Source organism: Diorhabda carinulata, chromosome X (assembly GCF_026250575.1).
Source record: "Diorhabda carinulata isolate Delta chromosome X, icDioCari1.1, whole genome shotgun sequence".
Classification (NCBI taxonomy): domain Eukaryota; kingdom Metazoa; phylum Arthropoda; class Insecta; order Coleoptera; family Chrysomelidae; genus Diorhabda; species Diorhabda carinulata.
This window is the reverse complement of record NC_079472.1, coordinates 27,508,976-27,526,654: the sequence shown is the minus strand read 5'-3', so window position 1 is coordinate 27,526,654 and position 17,679 is coordinate 27,508,976. Positions and strand designations below refer to the sequence as shown.

General features: G+C 33.6%; 1 protein-coding gene across 1 annotated transcript in view; it reads left to right on the top strand.

Annotated features, from left to right (window-relative positions):
* The window catches only part of LOC130901274 (T-cell leukemia homeobox protein 3), a 72,843-nt gene that overhangs the window by 29,453 nt on the left and 25,711 nt on the right, over positions 1-17,679 (top strand). The window contains exon 2 of the mRNA XM_057812496.1: positions 8,901-9,129. Within this exon, the coding sequence (XP_057668479.1) occupies positions 8,901-9,129 (229 nt within the window). The remainder of the gene's footprint in view (positions 1-8,900; positions 9,130-17,679) is intronic.

The following is a 17,679-nucleotide window of genomic DNA, read 5'->3' as shown; positions in this document are numbered from 1 at the left end:
CATCTTCTCCTACTTCTTCTACTATTTGTATTATTTTCGACTTTTTGTATATCATCATTAGTTCTCATATATTTTCCTGAGGATTTCTCTTTTCCATATTTCTAGTTTATTCTTATCTTTCTTTGTCGTTGTACATATTTCTGCTGCACAAAACTGATGAGCTTTTGTTTCATACAATTTAATTTTGATTGTCCTTAAAAGGTTTCGTAGATGTTATAGTTACTCCTAGAAAATCAAAGTATAGATAGTATATTTTTACTGAATACACTGTTTACACCAGTACACCAGCACTCACAATTACACTGCCTGACGCTCGTTTCGATAACCGAGTTATCGTCTTTAGAGACTGAAGGTAAATACTTCACCTTGTGTTGGTGTAAACAGTGTATTCAGTATCCACACATTTACTTAGAACTTTTTCAGTTCTTTCTTCGATCTTCTTAATATATGCAATGTACTGTGCTTTATGCTGGAAGATGGAGCCTGTTGTTTGTATTTCACTTTCTCGTATTACTATTTCTAGTCTAATATTGAATACACTCTTGGAAAAAATCCCAGTGTCCTAGTAAAATTCTATTCCTTGTATTCCTCAGGGTTATTTTAATGATGTCCTTTTTCAGTTATTCTTATATAGTTTTTTTGTACGTATTATATAAGTCATAATCCTAGTTAAAAGCAATAAAAACAAGATGTCGTCGTAGATTTTGTGCTTCTGTATTAGTTTTAGCGTAAATATTTTGTCAACTGTTGATCTCCTTTCTCATTGGTATTCTCCATTAGTACAATTGTTGAATTTTATTTTTTTTTCAGAATAAAAAAGATAATTCCAGATTATGAGCCCTCCAAATTCTTTGCTGTACTCAGCATCGAAATTCAGAATCTAAATGTGTTATCCATTCTTAGTTACTTTCTAATAGTGTTCCTTTGTGTTATTAAAGAAGGGTTTATTATTTGTTTTATGTTTCAAAGATTTATTTGCTTTGAAATTATTGTCATTACAGTCTGGTTAGGTTAAGAGTACATATATCTCTTATTATTAGATTGGTTTCCCATTCTACTGAGACATGAGTGATATGTAGTCTCACCCTCCTTATATACATTTATCCTTTCTAAAGACCTACATTGATGTTAATCTGGAGTAGTTTTCTGAATTAGATAAAATTTCAGTAATCTACAAGATGTAACATTACGGCTTATCTTACTCCTAGTCGATTTTCATCAATTTTAACCGCTACAAGAGAAATTCTGTCATTTAATAGTTGTTTTACGTACTTTCCAATGATATCGGATTCAAATTATTATTAGAAAATGGAATAAAACTAATGGACCGACACTCGTAGAAAAACCAACATATTACAAAAATGTAATTAACATTAATTTTAAAGCCAATTCAATCGAAAACCTATTAACTTTCACCTGATGAATTAATTGTTTATTTATACTAAGTGTCATTAAAATTATTAATAAATAATTTCAGATAAAGTATATTAATACTGATAGATGTTGACATTGAAAAACGAAATGATTTTAAGAAAGGCATAAAATAAAAATAGTTAAGTACCAGCGGCGTAGGAGAGATCCAAATTTGAGAAGCATTTTGGTTACATGAATTTGAGGTTATGATGTGAAAATTGTGTATATTAATATTTACCTATTCTGAGATTTTCTAAAAGTAACCTCTATTTATTGTTAGTTTCCACGTCACTCTATATTGTAAACATTTTTCTTGGTTTTAATAGTTTCTCTCCTTCTCTCTGTTTTACTCATATTTTATTGCAGTGTATCATCCGATTTCGATGAATTTTTTTTAAATCTTCGTTTTTGCGACGGATTTGTGAAAAAGAATATGGGAATAAAAAAAAATGAAAACTTAGGTTAGGTTAGGTTAGGGGGTGTGCTAAAAACTGACACTTTTTCAAAGTTAACTTTTAATATTGTACACTTGATTACAATAAGTGATTTTTAGAATGTTTTTGTTCATATAACTAATGATTACTTAATAATAAAGTTACAAACGATTATAAGGGAGAAAAGGTTAATTTTAAGAGCACTTCTTATTATTTTTAATTGTAAAAACATCATAAATCAACATTATTGTATATTTTTTTTAATTTGTTCGTATTTTATGTAAATTATGAAAAAAAATATAATAGCTGCATTTTATTATTTGGAAAAAAACTTATCAACAATTATTCGTGAATGAGTGCATTTTTATAAACATTTAAAGCTCTGACACCAATATAAGTTCTCATATTTTTTTATTCCCACAATTTTTTTCGTAAATCTGCCGTCGAAACGAAAGATAAAATTACCGTTTCTGTTACTCTAATTTATTCCTACATCTCCTGTGTACTTTGATACACTTCAGCAAATGCACGTATTTCACTGAAATCAATTGTTAATAGACATCAATAAATCACAGTTTCAAGAAGGGAAAACAGCGTGCTTCATTTTTGTCAAAGGTCTTAACCATGAAAATAGACTGGAACTTTCACAGTTTCTATCTTTCATACCACTTAGCTTTAAATGACTTCATTCATTCCTATAATCTAGTATATCTTTGAACCATTCAGAACCAATACAGAGGTTTCCCAGTATTCTACCTAGATATCTTCTTCAGTGTGTATTTTCTTTTCCAAAGCAACAAATAGAAACCATTTCCTGTTCTTTCACAACGATGTTTCTCAGGATATTGACTATTTATTTTGTATTATCCTTCTTCTTTATTACTATCCAGTATTGTTATATCCCATGTTTGCCCGATATAGCTTTATTTGGCTCCTTCTGCTGCTGCTTCAGATACGCCAGCGAACTGCCTAAATGAAATAGTTAAGAAGGTATTTTAAAAGGTATAATTAATAAGATTATGGCAGAAGTTTTGTGTGTGTGTATATATAGAGGAGAGTCGTTAGATTATATTTCTCGACGATTTTTTTTACTTGAAGCAGAAAGCTCTTATCAAAGTTGAGAGCTTTATGTTGTTTGCATTAAACAACTGATTATCAGCATCACGTTTTCGTCTTACTTTATGGGCAATTTAAAACGATCATGATTAATTTTAGTTTGATAACGTTGGGAGTTTAATAGCTAGTTTACGGACAAATATGTTGTTTTCATGTGATATTTGCTCATTGTGGTATAAATATTGGTAATAACCGGGATCACTTCGTACTTATGAAGATAAGGTACTTCAATGTTAATGTATTTTAATGCTGTTTAACGTACCGTCAATAGTTTAAACGTATTCATTTCAATTTACTGTTGCTCTTTGTTATCTAAAAGTACTACCAAATAAGTAAGGTACTGAATTAAGATACTTAAGAGGAAACGTAGTTACTACAATATATGACAATGGTGCGATTAACGGTAGTACTAAAGAAGATCTAGTTCATTTCAATAATGCAGAAAATAAGAAATATGTGAAATGACCGAAGGAGTTACATACATATACCGATAACAATTGCAATTCTTTCAACACAAAGGTATTAACAAGACTTAACAAAATAATTTGAATCTTTTCATATCGAAGAACCAAAAAGAGAATCAACTACAGCAACTTCAAACCGTAGACAAGTTAATAATCTACTTTTATTGTACCATATTCTTGAATTTTGAGATTAAAGATATAGTGACATTTTTAAGTGATTATGTAGTTCAGGCCTATCTTTAGAGAGACTGTTCTGGTGGGCCTAAGTAAGTGCCCGCATCTGTAGAAAATATTTTTATTTAGTTAATGCTAACATTCTTTACAATAGTTCTCCGAAGCCATCTGTATAATATTGAGAGATCGATTGGAAGATCTAAGAGTTTGTTATTAAATCAACTAATTTACTCATTATTGACAATTATCAAAATGAAATTGCGGCTCTAGCCACCTGCCATAACGACTTGTAACCTATGGTCCAATTCCAAATTGCCAAATGTCAACTATTTTAAATCGTTAGGGGGTATATTTATGACATTTATGTCTTTTTTGGCCATTTCTTGCATGATTCCCGCGATATGGAACTCTTCAAATTATTATGGTATTATCGCGCTAATTTTCTTAGCTTTGTCTTTTGCTCTTCTTACTAGTCTTTTTGCTGTCACTCGGGCAAAAATTCTTGGTTTCCCACATTTTGAAGTACAGACATGGAACTTCTTCCTCACATTCGGTTGTAACATGCTTCTGCGTGAAATATTTTGGTTTTGAAATATGCGAACTATGTCAGGCCTAAGGATCTGTCTAGCCAAATTGAAAATGTACAATGTTTTGTTCACAAAGCCATTTTGATATTATATTTTCACGACCTATTTTTAAACCCCTAAATTTTGTACCAAAACCATTGCGACATATATCATTTTATAAAATATTCCAACAATGTGTCATAAAATTGAGATAATAGTGAGAAAGTACACGAAATTTTAAGCCAATAGTTTGAGAAATTTTTATTAGAAAATTCCATATCAACAGAAAAACGGACAAATAAGAAAAGTGTGTTAAAGTGGACTGAAGCGAAATAAATAAAGAATTAATTCAGCATGTGATCCTTCTTGTCCATTTCACCTACGTAAAAGGTATCTTTTGCTTTTAACTAACAATTTTTCATGACCATATATCTCCAAAAAAACCATTTATATTACATTATCAAATATTTTTTCGTAAAATTATTATGAATGCCATTTTTGTGTAAAACTTGATCGACACAGCAAAAAAAAATAAATCAGATTGTCAAAAATTGTACATTCATCCACAAATATTTCCAAAAACGTTCTCCACGGCAGAACAACGATAAAAACCACACTTTAAATTGAAAGGTGCACAAAATGAAATACCAATAAATTGTTCCCTCCTCATATTCGCCTTCAAAGTTTATTGCTTCGACCATTTTTTCACTCGATCTTGCACTGAAAATGTTTATTCAAAGTGGCATTTTATCCCAGCTAAGGATATTTATCATCTGGAAGAATTCGTTAAGTGAAAAGTTGAAAGCAACCCCCTACAAAGTTAACCAGGGGCGCGGTTATGTATTGGAAAAGAAATTACAATCCAAAGTAAATGGGTCATGATTTATAATTGTAATTTTATACGATCACTTTCTTATGAATATATAAAACGTGCTTCAAATAAAATTTCAAAAATTTATCGAGATTAGATAAAATATTTCTAGCCATGCTATGACCAATTGGCTTTGTGCAAATGATTTGAATAATAAATAAATCAGGTTGGTTCAATCTTTAGTTACCCAAGTGCCAATCAATCTTTAGAGTAGGATTGTGAGGGCCAGAAGCATTTAAGGAAAGGAATGTCCTACATATTTTACTCATCAGCAATGATTGGAATCTATTTTGAAATAAGTTTAATATTACTAATTTTTCGCTTTATTTTAAATTCGAAAAATCATAGCGGAAATTAACACTGCTCTTCTAAGTGATCAGTGTACACTGCAAGTTTGGTATAGCAGATTATCAGGTTTCATTCTAGGTAAGTACCCCGTACGACATCAGCTTTCGCCAATGGAAAGCTAATCTCTCAGCAATTCCTCTGGCCACCCATAAAAAAGATTGCCGCAGTTAGACGCCCTGCACACTACGGCGTACCGTTCACAAGCAAACGGGATTGTTGAGTGTCTCCACAGGAGATTTAAGGCAGCGGTACGGTGCCATGCTATGACCAATGGACAAAGATCGTGCCATCGGTCGTAATGGCATTTGCGCATTTCAATGCAAAGACATAGGCGTTTAGTCATAAGAAGTGCTATTTCGATAACCCATGCGTATACCTTGGAAATTTTTCGAGCAGACGAGTTTCAGTAGCGAACCAGCGGAATTTATCAAGGAACTACACTGGCATTTCCTCCTTCTACGACCAACACTTCCAACCAACACACAAGGACTTCCTTGCAGAAGATGATGCACCAGTATAACCACTTCAATATTAGTATCAAGAACTTCAGCGTTCAAAGCACAAGTTCGAATGTACAACTATATCAAGCTGGGTTTCTGTGAACACACACATACAAATACTTACGCACAGACACATATACATACATTAATCTTTCTTTTATGCATTTCTAAATTTCCTAATAACATGAAATTTAACCTAATCATCTCCGATATACCTAGTATCACGGTTTTCCTGTTCAGTAAATTCTAGAATAACGGATTTGATTCAATGAGAACAAAGTTATTAGCTTACATTATCAATATTATCAATCAACAAAAATATTTTTCCAAAATATAGATATTTATCCCTGAGCTCCTATCAAAATTCACAATTTCTACAAAAAAGATACTATATTCTTCAAATACATAAAAAGCCGAAAAAAGCTCCAGATCAATACATATTACATGTAATATGAAGTCACATCAAATCCAAGAAAGCTTTCCTCCATCCGACGCCACGTATTTAGCTCGCAGCGGAACTTTTAAACTGAGCTGCCTCTAGAGACAAAATGGCGTTCGTTTTAAACTTCTAGCCTGTAAAGTAATTCACTTCTTTGAATATTCTGGAACGCTATATTAAAATTCTCTCAACTTATGCTTTCGGTTTGGGCAAAGCGATATAAATAGGCATTTTTATATTCCAGACTTCAGGAGAAAAGTACGAGGAGATATATGAGTATCATTGGAATTTGCTTTAGAAGCATTTCGCTCTTGGTTGAATAATTTGTGCTATCGTTTGAGAGTTTCATTTTATTCTAATATTTATTTATTGAAGACGATTGGTATGCTAAAGTGTGAACATTTCAATGCTATATAGAATTTTTTACGATTCCATTAGAAAGAATTTTGAAAAATATTAGAATTGAATATATTGATTGAATTGAATTGAAAATATTAGAATTTCGCTCAAAATCTTTAAATGTAAATTGTGATAGATGTCGCTATACACTACATTAGATTCAACTGTTTCATTGCATTACCATTCCTTTCTATAAGTCTCCTACTTTCCTATCATTTTATTAGTATTAAATAAATCAATACTATAACAAAAGCGGTAAATAAGAGATCAGCTTTGAAGAGCAATTTTTTCCAAATAAAACATATTTTACGAATCAATCTACGTTTTCTAAATATTTAAAACCTAATCTGTACAATGTAAGATATTGATCTCAAAAAAGTAAATGGAAAGTTCTCGATATTCCCTCAATAATAACATAATACTAAATTTCAGAAGACTGCGTCATAGGACCCTTTTGTGAGCTCCATCACTTCTTGTTAACCCAAGCTTCCACAGCTTAGAATCTGGTCAAAAGCTAGTCATCTTTTCGAATATTAAAAAAAAAATGATGGATTGCTTCATTCATCTAATACAAAACAATATCTTGTAACCTGTACTCTGAGACCTATCTGGATTTTTTCTTTTTTTAAATTATTGTTAAGTTTCATATTCTTCTAAATAAGGGGTTTTCCAATAAGGAATTGACAACTTTTTTTCAAAATAAAATGAAAACCATTTGAGATATTTCAAAAACTTTATTATCGGGTTGAAGTACATTCAAAACATTTATTAATGGAACTCGACTTCGCTCATGTGGCCACCGCGGGCACGTTTGCAACAGTTGATTCCTTGCACCCAATTTTCCATGACTCGACCACATATTTCGGCCGAAACGGCTGCTAATTCGTATTCAATGTTGGCTTTGAGCTCTTCCAACGTCGTTGGCTTATTAGCATAGACCAATGACTTAACGTAAAAAAATCTAGAGGCGTTAATTCGCACAAACGAGGCGGCCAATCGTCTTGTTCATTTTTCAGATAACACGCTCGTCAAACTTGCTCTTCAATAAATCGATTGTGTGGCTGGTGGCGTCGTCCTGTTGACACCACATACCGTCCAAGTCCATATATTCCAATTCGGGCAAAAAATAATCGATAATCATGTCGCGATAACGATCACCATTCACATTAATGTGACGACCACTATCGTCGACGAAAAACTATAGCCCTATGACGCCGGCTGCATGCAAACCGCACCAAACAGTTATCTTTTGTGGATAAAGTGGTTTTTCATTAAGCCATTAAGCACATGTGGATTTTCACCCGCCCAATACCGCATATTTTGTTTATTGATAAACCCATTGAACCAGAAATGAGCTTCGTCACTGAAGATGATTTTGCAATGAAATTGATCATCTTGTTGCATCTCTTCCAGAGCCCAATCGGAAAACGTACATCGCTTTCAATGGTCCATCGGCTTCAATTCTTGAGTGAGCCTGATCTTGTATGGGTGTAAAGTAAGATTCTTACGCAAAATTCGCCATAAAGTGGTCTTGGCGATGCCCAACTCTTGAGAACGGCGTGGAATTGACTGATTTGTACCCGTAGTCTCACGGGTACGGCAACATCACACAACGAATATGTAAGCTCAAACTTTTTCACTGTCTTGTTACTGCCTGTCTACTAGGTCGAGAATCACGACCGAAAATTTCTGTAGTAAATTTTTAAGATTTGCAGACATTGTTCGTTCGTGTACTTCACCTTGATGAAACAGTTATGTCTACTGAATAAACTGACAGTGACAGTTCGATGCTCAGTGAAAAGGTGCGTTCACAAACTAAACTCAAAATTGTCAAGTCTCTATTGGAAATACCCTTTATTTTTAGAATCCACTTAGATAATAACAAAATACCAACAATTTTGATTTGATACCGATTGATTTCCATTCTAATACTAATTTGGTATCCATAGAGTACAGTGGTATAGGTAGGGGTATAGTTATTTGTAATTTTATACAAGAAAATTCCACTAATGGATTAAAGGTTGTTGAAGTATTGACATTGTCATATTTAATGATTGGTGATGTTTAGTTGGTTATACGGGGATACATTCTTTCATTTAAATCAAATATATGCTAGTTAAATACCCCTTAGTGCACTGTAAAAATGCACATTTTGATAATATTTTTTATTTTCCAGCGACGTTTCCTATGACGAGGAGGATAGGACACCCGTACCAAAACAGAACACCACCTAAAAGGAAGAAACCGCGTACATCATTCACAAGGTTACAAATAGCAGAACTAGAAAAACGTTTCCACAAACAGAAATATTTAGCATCAGCCGAACGAGCTGCTTTAGCGAAGACGCTGAAGATGACCGACGCACAAGTGAAAACGTGGTTTCAAAACAGACGGACGAAATGGCGGTAAGAATAAACATTAATTTGAATGGTTGCACTAACTAAAGAACCGAAGTAATGATTACAAATGTTTTGCTAAATGACAATTAAGCATACTTATCCAGTTTTGCAGAATTTGTATACAGACATAGTTGGAAAATACTGTGTATGAATTTCTAAAGCAGCAGTTACGCTGCATTTTTCCAACTAGTATGTGTCAACCCTCAGTGTTGAAACAAGCAATGACAACTTTAAACCTATTCCTGCTTGTCATTCTGATAGTATAGCTGCTTTACTCAAATCGTATTTGCAGTATCTGTCATGAAACATAGGTGGAGAACAACGCACTAAACTAACAAGTTTTCTTTCGTGTTTGAAGAAAGGCAAAGTTGAAACGGTACTACTATTTACACGTAGTACGTGTAAAAAGTGGATAAATTCGGTCGTTCAAAAAGTCTTGATCGCTCTCTGTCCGCATCCGCCTTACGCACCATGCGACGACGAAAAGACTACGATGGAACAGATAAAACTATCTGGAATTGTTTCCCGTTGAAATAAGGGCATTGCTAGCTAATGGGATAATTTCGAAGGTGAATAATTTTAATTGTTTATTACCTTTTGACTTTAATCACACCTCTTATATTATAATTTCAATATGAAAATGAAAAGCTCCACTAACTTCTTCAACCTAAGCTGAGATGTCCGAAACCGTTGTTAGTATTCACACTACTTAAACTTGCCTTAAATGGATCCGTGGAACTTTCGCTTGAAGTTTATCTCATTCTTGTTTTCTATTTTGTTCCATTTTGTAACGATTTTATTTCAGGAAAATCAAAATGCTATAAAAACCACCTTTTAGAAGAAAATATTATTGAAAAAAGTTTTCATCTCTCAGCTATTTGAGACCCTTTATTGCTTCTCTTTTAACATCTTCCATACCTTGATCTCGTCTTTCCCGAAAAACACTTTCATAGACAAGGGAAAATAGTCTGTGGCATTGTCTTAGCAAAGAGTCCAAGACACATACGGGATAAACATTAATTCAGTAAATTTCTTCAGCATTGCTTTCTCTTCTTTTTTATAATGAAACAATCCCTTTATGAGTTGAAGTTATACAAATGTTAGGTACAAACATTGTACTTTACATTTATATATAGCAGTAAAATGGAGCGGCATTTTGTTAAATTCACAAGATTAATAACTGGCATGCTTTAAGCCGTCCTACAGAATTTGAATTTACCGCTTCCTCTCAATTGCGCTCGTGTTTGAAAGAGAAAGACACTTCGTTAATCATATCTGAAATTCAATTATTAATGTAACACTAACTGGTGTGCCTGTTACGATCCGTTGTGATACCGTGGATCACGGGGAAATTTTAATTGTGATTTACTGAATTCGAACACTGCGAAATTTGTCGCATATTATGAATTATCGTCGTGTGATTAGGCGCTGAACGTCATTAGCAATTAATTTTGATAATTAGGTTGATAAATTTGTTTAATTGATTACGAGCGATTGTAGGATATATTAATAGTGATTCAAGATAATTTACAAGATTTGTTGACAATAATTATTCTGATTGAGAAGGTAACAAATCGATGATTATGATTATTTTGGAGCTCTGTGTAAACTGTCGTAATTGTTATAAGGACGGTTCAATGAGTCTTTGATTTTTCTATGAAAAACAAGATCCGTGATTAGTTTTCTTCAACCTGTGACGAAGTAAGACACTTTTTCCTCAATCACTTTCATTTTCACACATCCAGTCTATACACTCAGTTAAACCCATGTATATAATACTCCATAAATTACATATATGTTTAAGCCACACAAAAATAATTGCTGTCTTTTCCTAAAAATAGGCATGCGCTAATGTCTGATGGAAGTTCCTCTCTTGCAAGTGAAACTTTGAGGTTAGGAAACAGGAAGGATCTAGTGAATACAGTGGTCCTAAGTAGAATAATTCATGACTGATGAAAAAGCACTTTCTATTACCTCAAATGCGGCGTTATTCTTATCAACTATTGATGTATGAAACACTCCTGTTATATTTTTAACTTTTTGAAGATTGTCGTTAAACATAAACCTATTACTGTCCATAAAAACGGTCTTTGCCTTTTTTAGAGTAGATTCACCCTTTGCAAGCTATTATCTTCTCCGTTTTTTCGTTTCAGAAATGTAGATATAGGTTTCATCTACAGTTATGGGTCGACGCAAAAAATCCGACTTATTTTTCGCTTAAACCGAGTCAATGAAGCCTAGAAAATGTTCATTGGAATGCTCTTCCGGTCCAAAGAGAGCAAACCCGGTATCCAAAGCGCGGATAGCTCACGCTATCATGTCAGTATATGGCAAATGCGTTCTTTTGATATGCCGGTAGCCCCTTTTACTTTTCTAACTTTAACTCGCCAGTTATTTAGTACCATTTGGTGATTTTTTTGATGATATATTTTTCTCTGTTTATGTTGATAAGTGTTGACATCTAAAGGTTGAGGTCGGAAGCTTTTCAGACAATCTCCTTACTTCGTCTAACATTTCTCCAATTTTAAGCTTTCCATGAACTAAAATTTGAATGTGAAATTATATCTCTTTCGTAGTTAAATCTGTTTGCCCTGAGCCATTTCTTCATGTTTTAAAATAAAAAATAGGTGTGAGAACCACACCTCACCCGAATCATTTTCATCAATATTTAACATAATAGAATTCGTTGAAGTAAAGCAAACCATTCCAAAGTTGCATTTTTCTTTTATGTAATGGAGTTTGTCGAGTCTGGAGTGAATTAGTTCCATTCCATATACGATAATTTCATTTATTAACAATCCCGTTAATACAAAAATGAGACTTATGGCTGATTACATTTATGCATTTAAACATAGGATAAGTTTCCAATTACTCTAGAGCTCAATCAGCCATAGAGTGAGAGACGGCAACTTTACTCTAATTCACGCTTCAACTGAATTTTATGCGGATCTAGACCAAAATATTTGAAAAAAATTGGATCAACAGAGCAATCAACGAAAAATCGATCAATTTTGGTCTCTTTTCATAGTAGTGATATTCTTTTTACTATACATATTCCTCCTTTTTTTGTGTTGTTCTATTATTTAGAGAGTACATGGTATAAAATTCATTAAAAAACGGAAGGCGGGCTCAATCCAACGATTATGTATGCCATAAAAGTACTTTGGAGTTACACGACTTGATGATTAACTCTCAAAGTAAATCTAGTTAATTTGGTAGCGTTGTACTGGCGGCATACTGGACTATAGATGTCAAAAAATGAATATATTGACAGTTCAATAAAAGCATAAAATCTATCAGGTATCAGCCCTTCTTATGCCGGACCCGTATCGAATATTTCTGAGCCCCGACTGTTGCTTTCTTTCGACTCCACGTCGCCCCCGATTTTGCACTTGAGTATGAGCTGGTATAGACGATATTTATTATCCATCAAAATATGATCTAGATATGATGTCTTATGGAATTTTACGGTCGTCAAGAGTTGCCTTTCGACGTTTGTATAAAAAAAACACCCACTAGATCTATTCTATACATCTCCAACCCCGATTCTTATACTGAATAAAAAACAGTTAGAGGCTTTTTCTCCACTTTTTGCACAAAACAATATAAGTGACAGTTATCTGATATACAAGGTGTTATCCGTCCATACATCTAGATCCGTCATGAATAAAAAATCATATTCGAAAAGAGGTTTTCTAAAAGCGAGGAATTATTAAAAGGTTTTGAACCACGGCTGTCAGGACTTTAGATGCCTGTCAACGTTTTAAAGTGATGAAATTTCTAACGACCCTAAAGGTCTTCCACACTTTTTTCCCATCCTGCTTCGAAATTCTAAGTTATACATTCTTTATATATTTTATAAATCGTAATCTTGTTACCGGGAATTTTTTTATTTTTCTTCACAGTTTTCATCTCTAATAAATAAAAATAATGTTTATATGAATATGGAACGAGGTATATAAAATTAAAATGAAGTCTGCTCATGTATAAGAGGATTTGCACATGCGTGTAGAGTTTCTCAATAAAATTTCTGTTTAACAATCATATAAGTGAGTCTCGTTATGAAGATTTTTCGATTGTTTGCGTCAATCCATGCAACTGTAGATTGGACATGGATCCGCCACTATACTCCTGAAATGAAGAAACAGTCAAAGTAATGGATTGTAAACCGAGAATCTACTCCGAAAATGGCAATGACGGTTTCATGGGTCGTAACAGGTAAAACTACAACGGTAAAAAGAGAAATTGCAAAAAAGCGACGGCAATGGGGGAAAAGAAAATGCTTTTCCATGAGGACAACACACTTTTTTACACCCCATGGCTAAAATTCATGAATATCACCTCGTATTGACCACCTACCGTATTCACTTGATCAGGCTACCAGTGCATTTTCTCTGGCCCTCAGTGACTTTTTCCTGTTTCCCAATCCAAAATTAGGAGAGAGATTGAGGAAATAATTTTTATTTGTAAGGGTTAAAAAAGTTATAGCATCGCTGGAGGCTATGTATATATAGATAATAAGGAGACTACGAGGTCTGGCAATTAAATAACGAGACTGGTTATGGAAACGGGTTTTATAATAAAAATTTTTCTACATTCAAATGGTCCCCTTCAATATACTCCCCTCCTCATGCCACTCACCTTTCCATACGCGATTGAAGCAGTACTGGAAGTATTCTTTGGAGAGCGCCTTTAGGAGATTTGCCGTTTTTTGCTTTACCGCTTCCATTGACTCAAATCGAATCCCTTTCAAAGTAGATTTTAACGTCGGAAGCAAAAGAAAGTCGCATGGTGCCAAATCTGGTGAGTATGGCGAATGTTCGAGCTCTGGAGTGCGCTTACTGGCCAAATACTGCTTCACAGATAGCGCGTTATGGGCAGGAACGTTGTTCTGGTGCAAAATCCACGCAGTGTTGCCAAGACTGACAAATAGTAAGTCTGGTTGACAGTCTGACCCTCTTGAACCCACTCAGTTATCACAATACCGTTAATGTCGAAGAAAACTCTCTCGTCCCTCACTAAAGAGCCTACAACACTCAAAAACACACGCACTAGATAGATAATTGTCCCCATAGGCCTCTTGTAACAATTTATAGCACTCAGTAGGAGTTTTTTTCAATTTAACGAGAAATTTGCGATTGATACGTTGCTCCCGTTTTTCATCACACATGGTTTTTAGCACGAGAAAAAAATACGTTAATTTCAAACCGTTACTGCACAAATACTGGTTATTTGGGACGTGCATAGATAAGATATTTAGATACCCAACGCACTACTCGTTTTTAACCCCTCCCGTATAGGTCGCCCTTTAGTCTCGTTATTTAATACCCAGTCCTCGTAAGTTGAAAAATGAAAATTGGGAAAGTAAAATGATTATGGAAAACAATATCTTGTTTCTTTGTTGGGTGGGAAATTTTTCACACAATCCTCGTATAATGAAAAAGAATTCCTATAAATTTGGTAACAAGTTAATCATTTCAACGTTTATTTTATTACATACTTTGAGAAATGTATATTGTTTTTATTTTTATTAAATTGGAGATTGCATTTAGATACCACCCATTTTTCTATACAAACCAGTATAATTGGTCTTATGCTATGGGATAAATCATGGGAGCTTTTTTTGTTTTGTTCTGTTCATTTTTTGTTTGCAAAAACAATTCCAAACTCTAATTACTACATGACTCATTCAAGATAATTTTTTTCACTTTGAAATCGCCCTCCATTCTGATTATTACTTTGTTTAAAATAAGTCTAATATTAAGTTAAACCCCTTATCTACTTTTTCCGCTATATTGTATAAGTTTAGCCAATTATTTCTATAATCAACGAAAGAATATATAAAAACATTTTATTGTAACATCTCATTGAACCATCAAACGTTTAACAAGCACCCCAAATTTACTTAGTTTAACGAGCGACGTTTGGCAACATTGAGTAGGCGATACCAGACCGTATTAGTGTAATTGTCTGAAGGTTGGTTGTCTGGAACGATGTCAACCATTGCGTTTCCCACTAAAACACGCCATAATCGAATTTCGCGTCTTTTTCTTATTTTATTTCTGGCAAGTTTCTGCTTTATCTTGTACAGTATTAACATGCAATCACTTTGCGTTTAGAGTTTTTCGTCTAACACATGTCAAGCGGTGTTCCCCGAACTCTTGTAAAGATTGGGAAACTTTTATTTTTGCTCTCGTGTTGTGTCGTTTTAGTTAATGAGAAGTAAAGAGGGTTGACTAACTGTCATTCTGAATGGAATACTTCCGGATTTTGTTTCTATCGTTACATCATTTTAGCGACCTCAAACTCTTCATGAAGATATAGTGGACACTCCATGATTCTAGACAATACATTTGAAACATTGCTTCTTTTATCATCAGGTGAACCCGGTTCAAATATGTGATCAATTCGTAATAGGTTGATTATCACTTGTTCCCTTCCTTTCTTATAAAGGAATAATTTGGTAGTTCAGTACCGTACTTCATTTGCTTTAATCACATAACTCCTTTAGTCACATAACTCCTCTTCTCGTCAAGTAGTAAGTTCAAACAAAGCTCTGATCGTTTTTGTTATGTTTGTGTGGACAGTTAATATTTTCAAAGAATGAAAACATGTAGTAAATAATAGAAATAAAAAAATCAGCTATCTGTAAATCAAGGGAAAAGTCGTCAGCTGATAAGATTCAGTAGGTGATAGATGCTGCTACTTTACACATTTCAAGTTACCAGCTGACAAACTTTCCACTGAGATACAGCAAGCTGTCATTAATTTTCATTCACAGAAACATATAAACTATCACCAGTTTAATTTTAAGTTGTGAGGAAATCATTGAAATTATAAATTATTTTTACATATTCGAGAGACTAGCTGACATATAATCCGCCAAGATATTAGATAAACTATTATTCAAAAAATTTTAGAATGGGAGGAAATGACTAAAAAAGCTTTTTCTTCCCCACTACCGGAGCCGCAGCTGACGGTCGCGAAGCTTCATAACACAACTTCCTATTGTATTTTACGAATTTTCGATTGGGAGGAAAGTGGACATGAAAATCTGTCACTGGCTCCCGGACTAACATGCATCGTAGATTCTGTAAAGTACTGATAGACATTCTATATCTTGCACGAGCTTCAATATCTAGACGGAAAAATATTTTACAGATGTGGTGGCAACAATAAAATTATATTAAATTTGATAAAATTGTAGCTAGAAATGAGAGTAAATAATTTGACAACTTAGACTTCATAACAGATCTTCTCGAAATGTTTATGCAGAAAAATTATACACTCTCAATATTTGACAGTAGTTGCAATCACTTGCAAATGTCGTTTTGGAAAATACATACCCATTAAGCTTGCAAAGTATGGGACAATGAAGAAGAAAATAAAGATTTTCACAAAAGTTAATGTAAAAAATGCCTATACACATAATATGAAAATATATTCTTGTAAAGAGAAAGAACATAGCATCAAACATAAGAATATAGAGATATTCGAGGGGGTTAACAATTTTAAATACTTGGGAGTAATACTTAACAACCATAATGATCGAGGAGAAGAAATTACTCAAAGAATCCAATCAGGTTACCGAGCATATCATAAATTCCGATTTCTAATGCTATGCAAAAAAATCATTAGATGTACTAAAATAAAAATCTACAAAACAGTATTAAGGCCAATAGTAACTTATGGAGGAGAAATGATGAATCTAGCAAAAGCTGATGAAGAACTTAACACCTGCGAAAGAAAAATGATAAGAATATAAGGGCCAAAAAAGTTAAGTGATGGACAATATAGAATCCTAATGAATTCTCAAATGAGAAGACTATCACCAAATATATAAAATCGCTGCGAATACGATGGCTAGGACACATAAAACGGAGAAGTTAAAAAATAACAGAATGGGAATCTTTAGGAAACCGGCCCAAAGAAAGACCAAAAAGCCAATGGAAAAGTCAATTAACAAGTGATCTGTACAAAGTGGGAGTCCGTGGATGGTAGAGGAAAAGGGGGAGAAAAATAGGTGGCGCAACCACCAATCTTTAGCTTGGATAACATGTTGGAACAGAACCGGCTTACAGTCTATATTAGTGGGGGAGAATGGCCTATTCGAAACGAGTATACTCCAAGCAAAATGGATATCAAATATATTATATACATATAAAAACAATGTGAAGGTGCTTAATAAGAATAGTGAAAAAGAAAACCAAAAGAGGGAATATTTGATGGCCCAAAGAACCGTGAATTTCTAAAAAGATTCTCAGTTACAGAGTCTTCTATGTATCAATGGTAAAGCTGCTTAGGAATAATTCAAAAATTGTGTCGAAGAATTCTTGGGAAATAAAAAAGTGAGAATTATGAAGATGTTGTGGGTTACTTATTAGGAAACTTTCAACAAATAGTTAGGATTGATTGGGTCATTGATGATTCATTTCCTGCAATCACATTTGAATTTTTGCCCTGACTTATGAGTGATGAACAGGAAAAGCGCTTTCATGAAGATTTGAAAATTTTTTAATAGCTTCATCAGGTTGATTACACTGTTTTCACCACCAC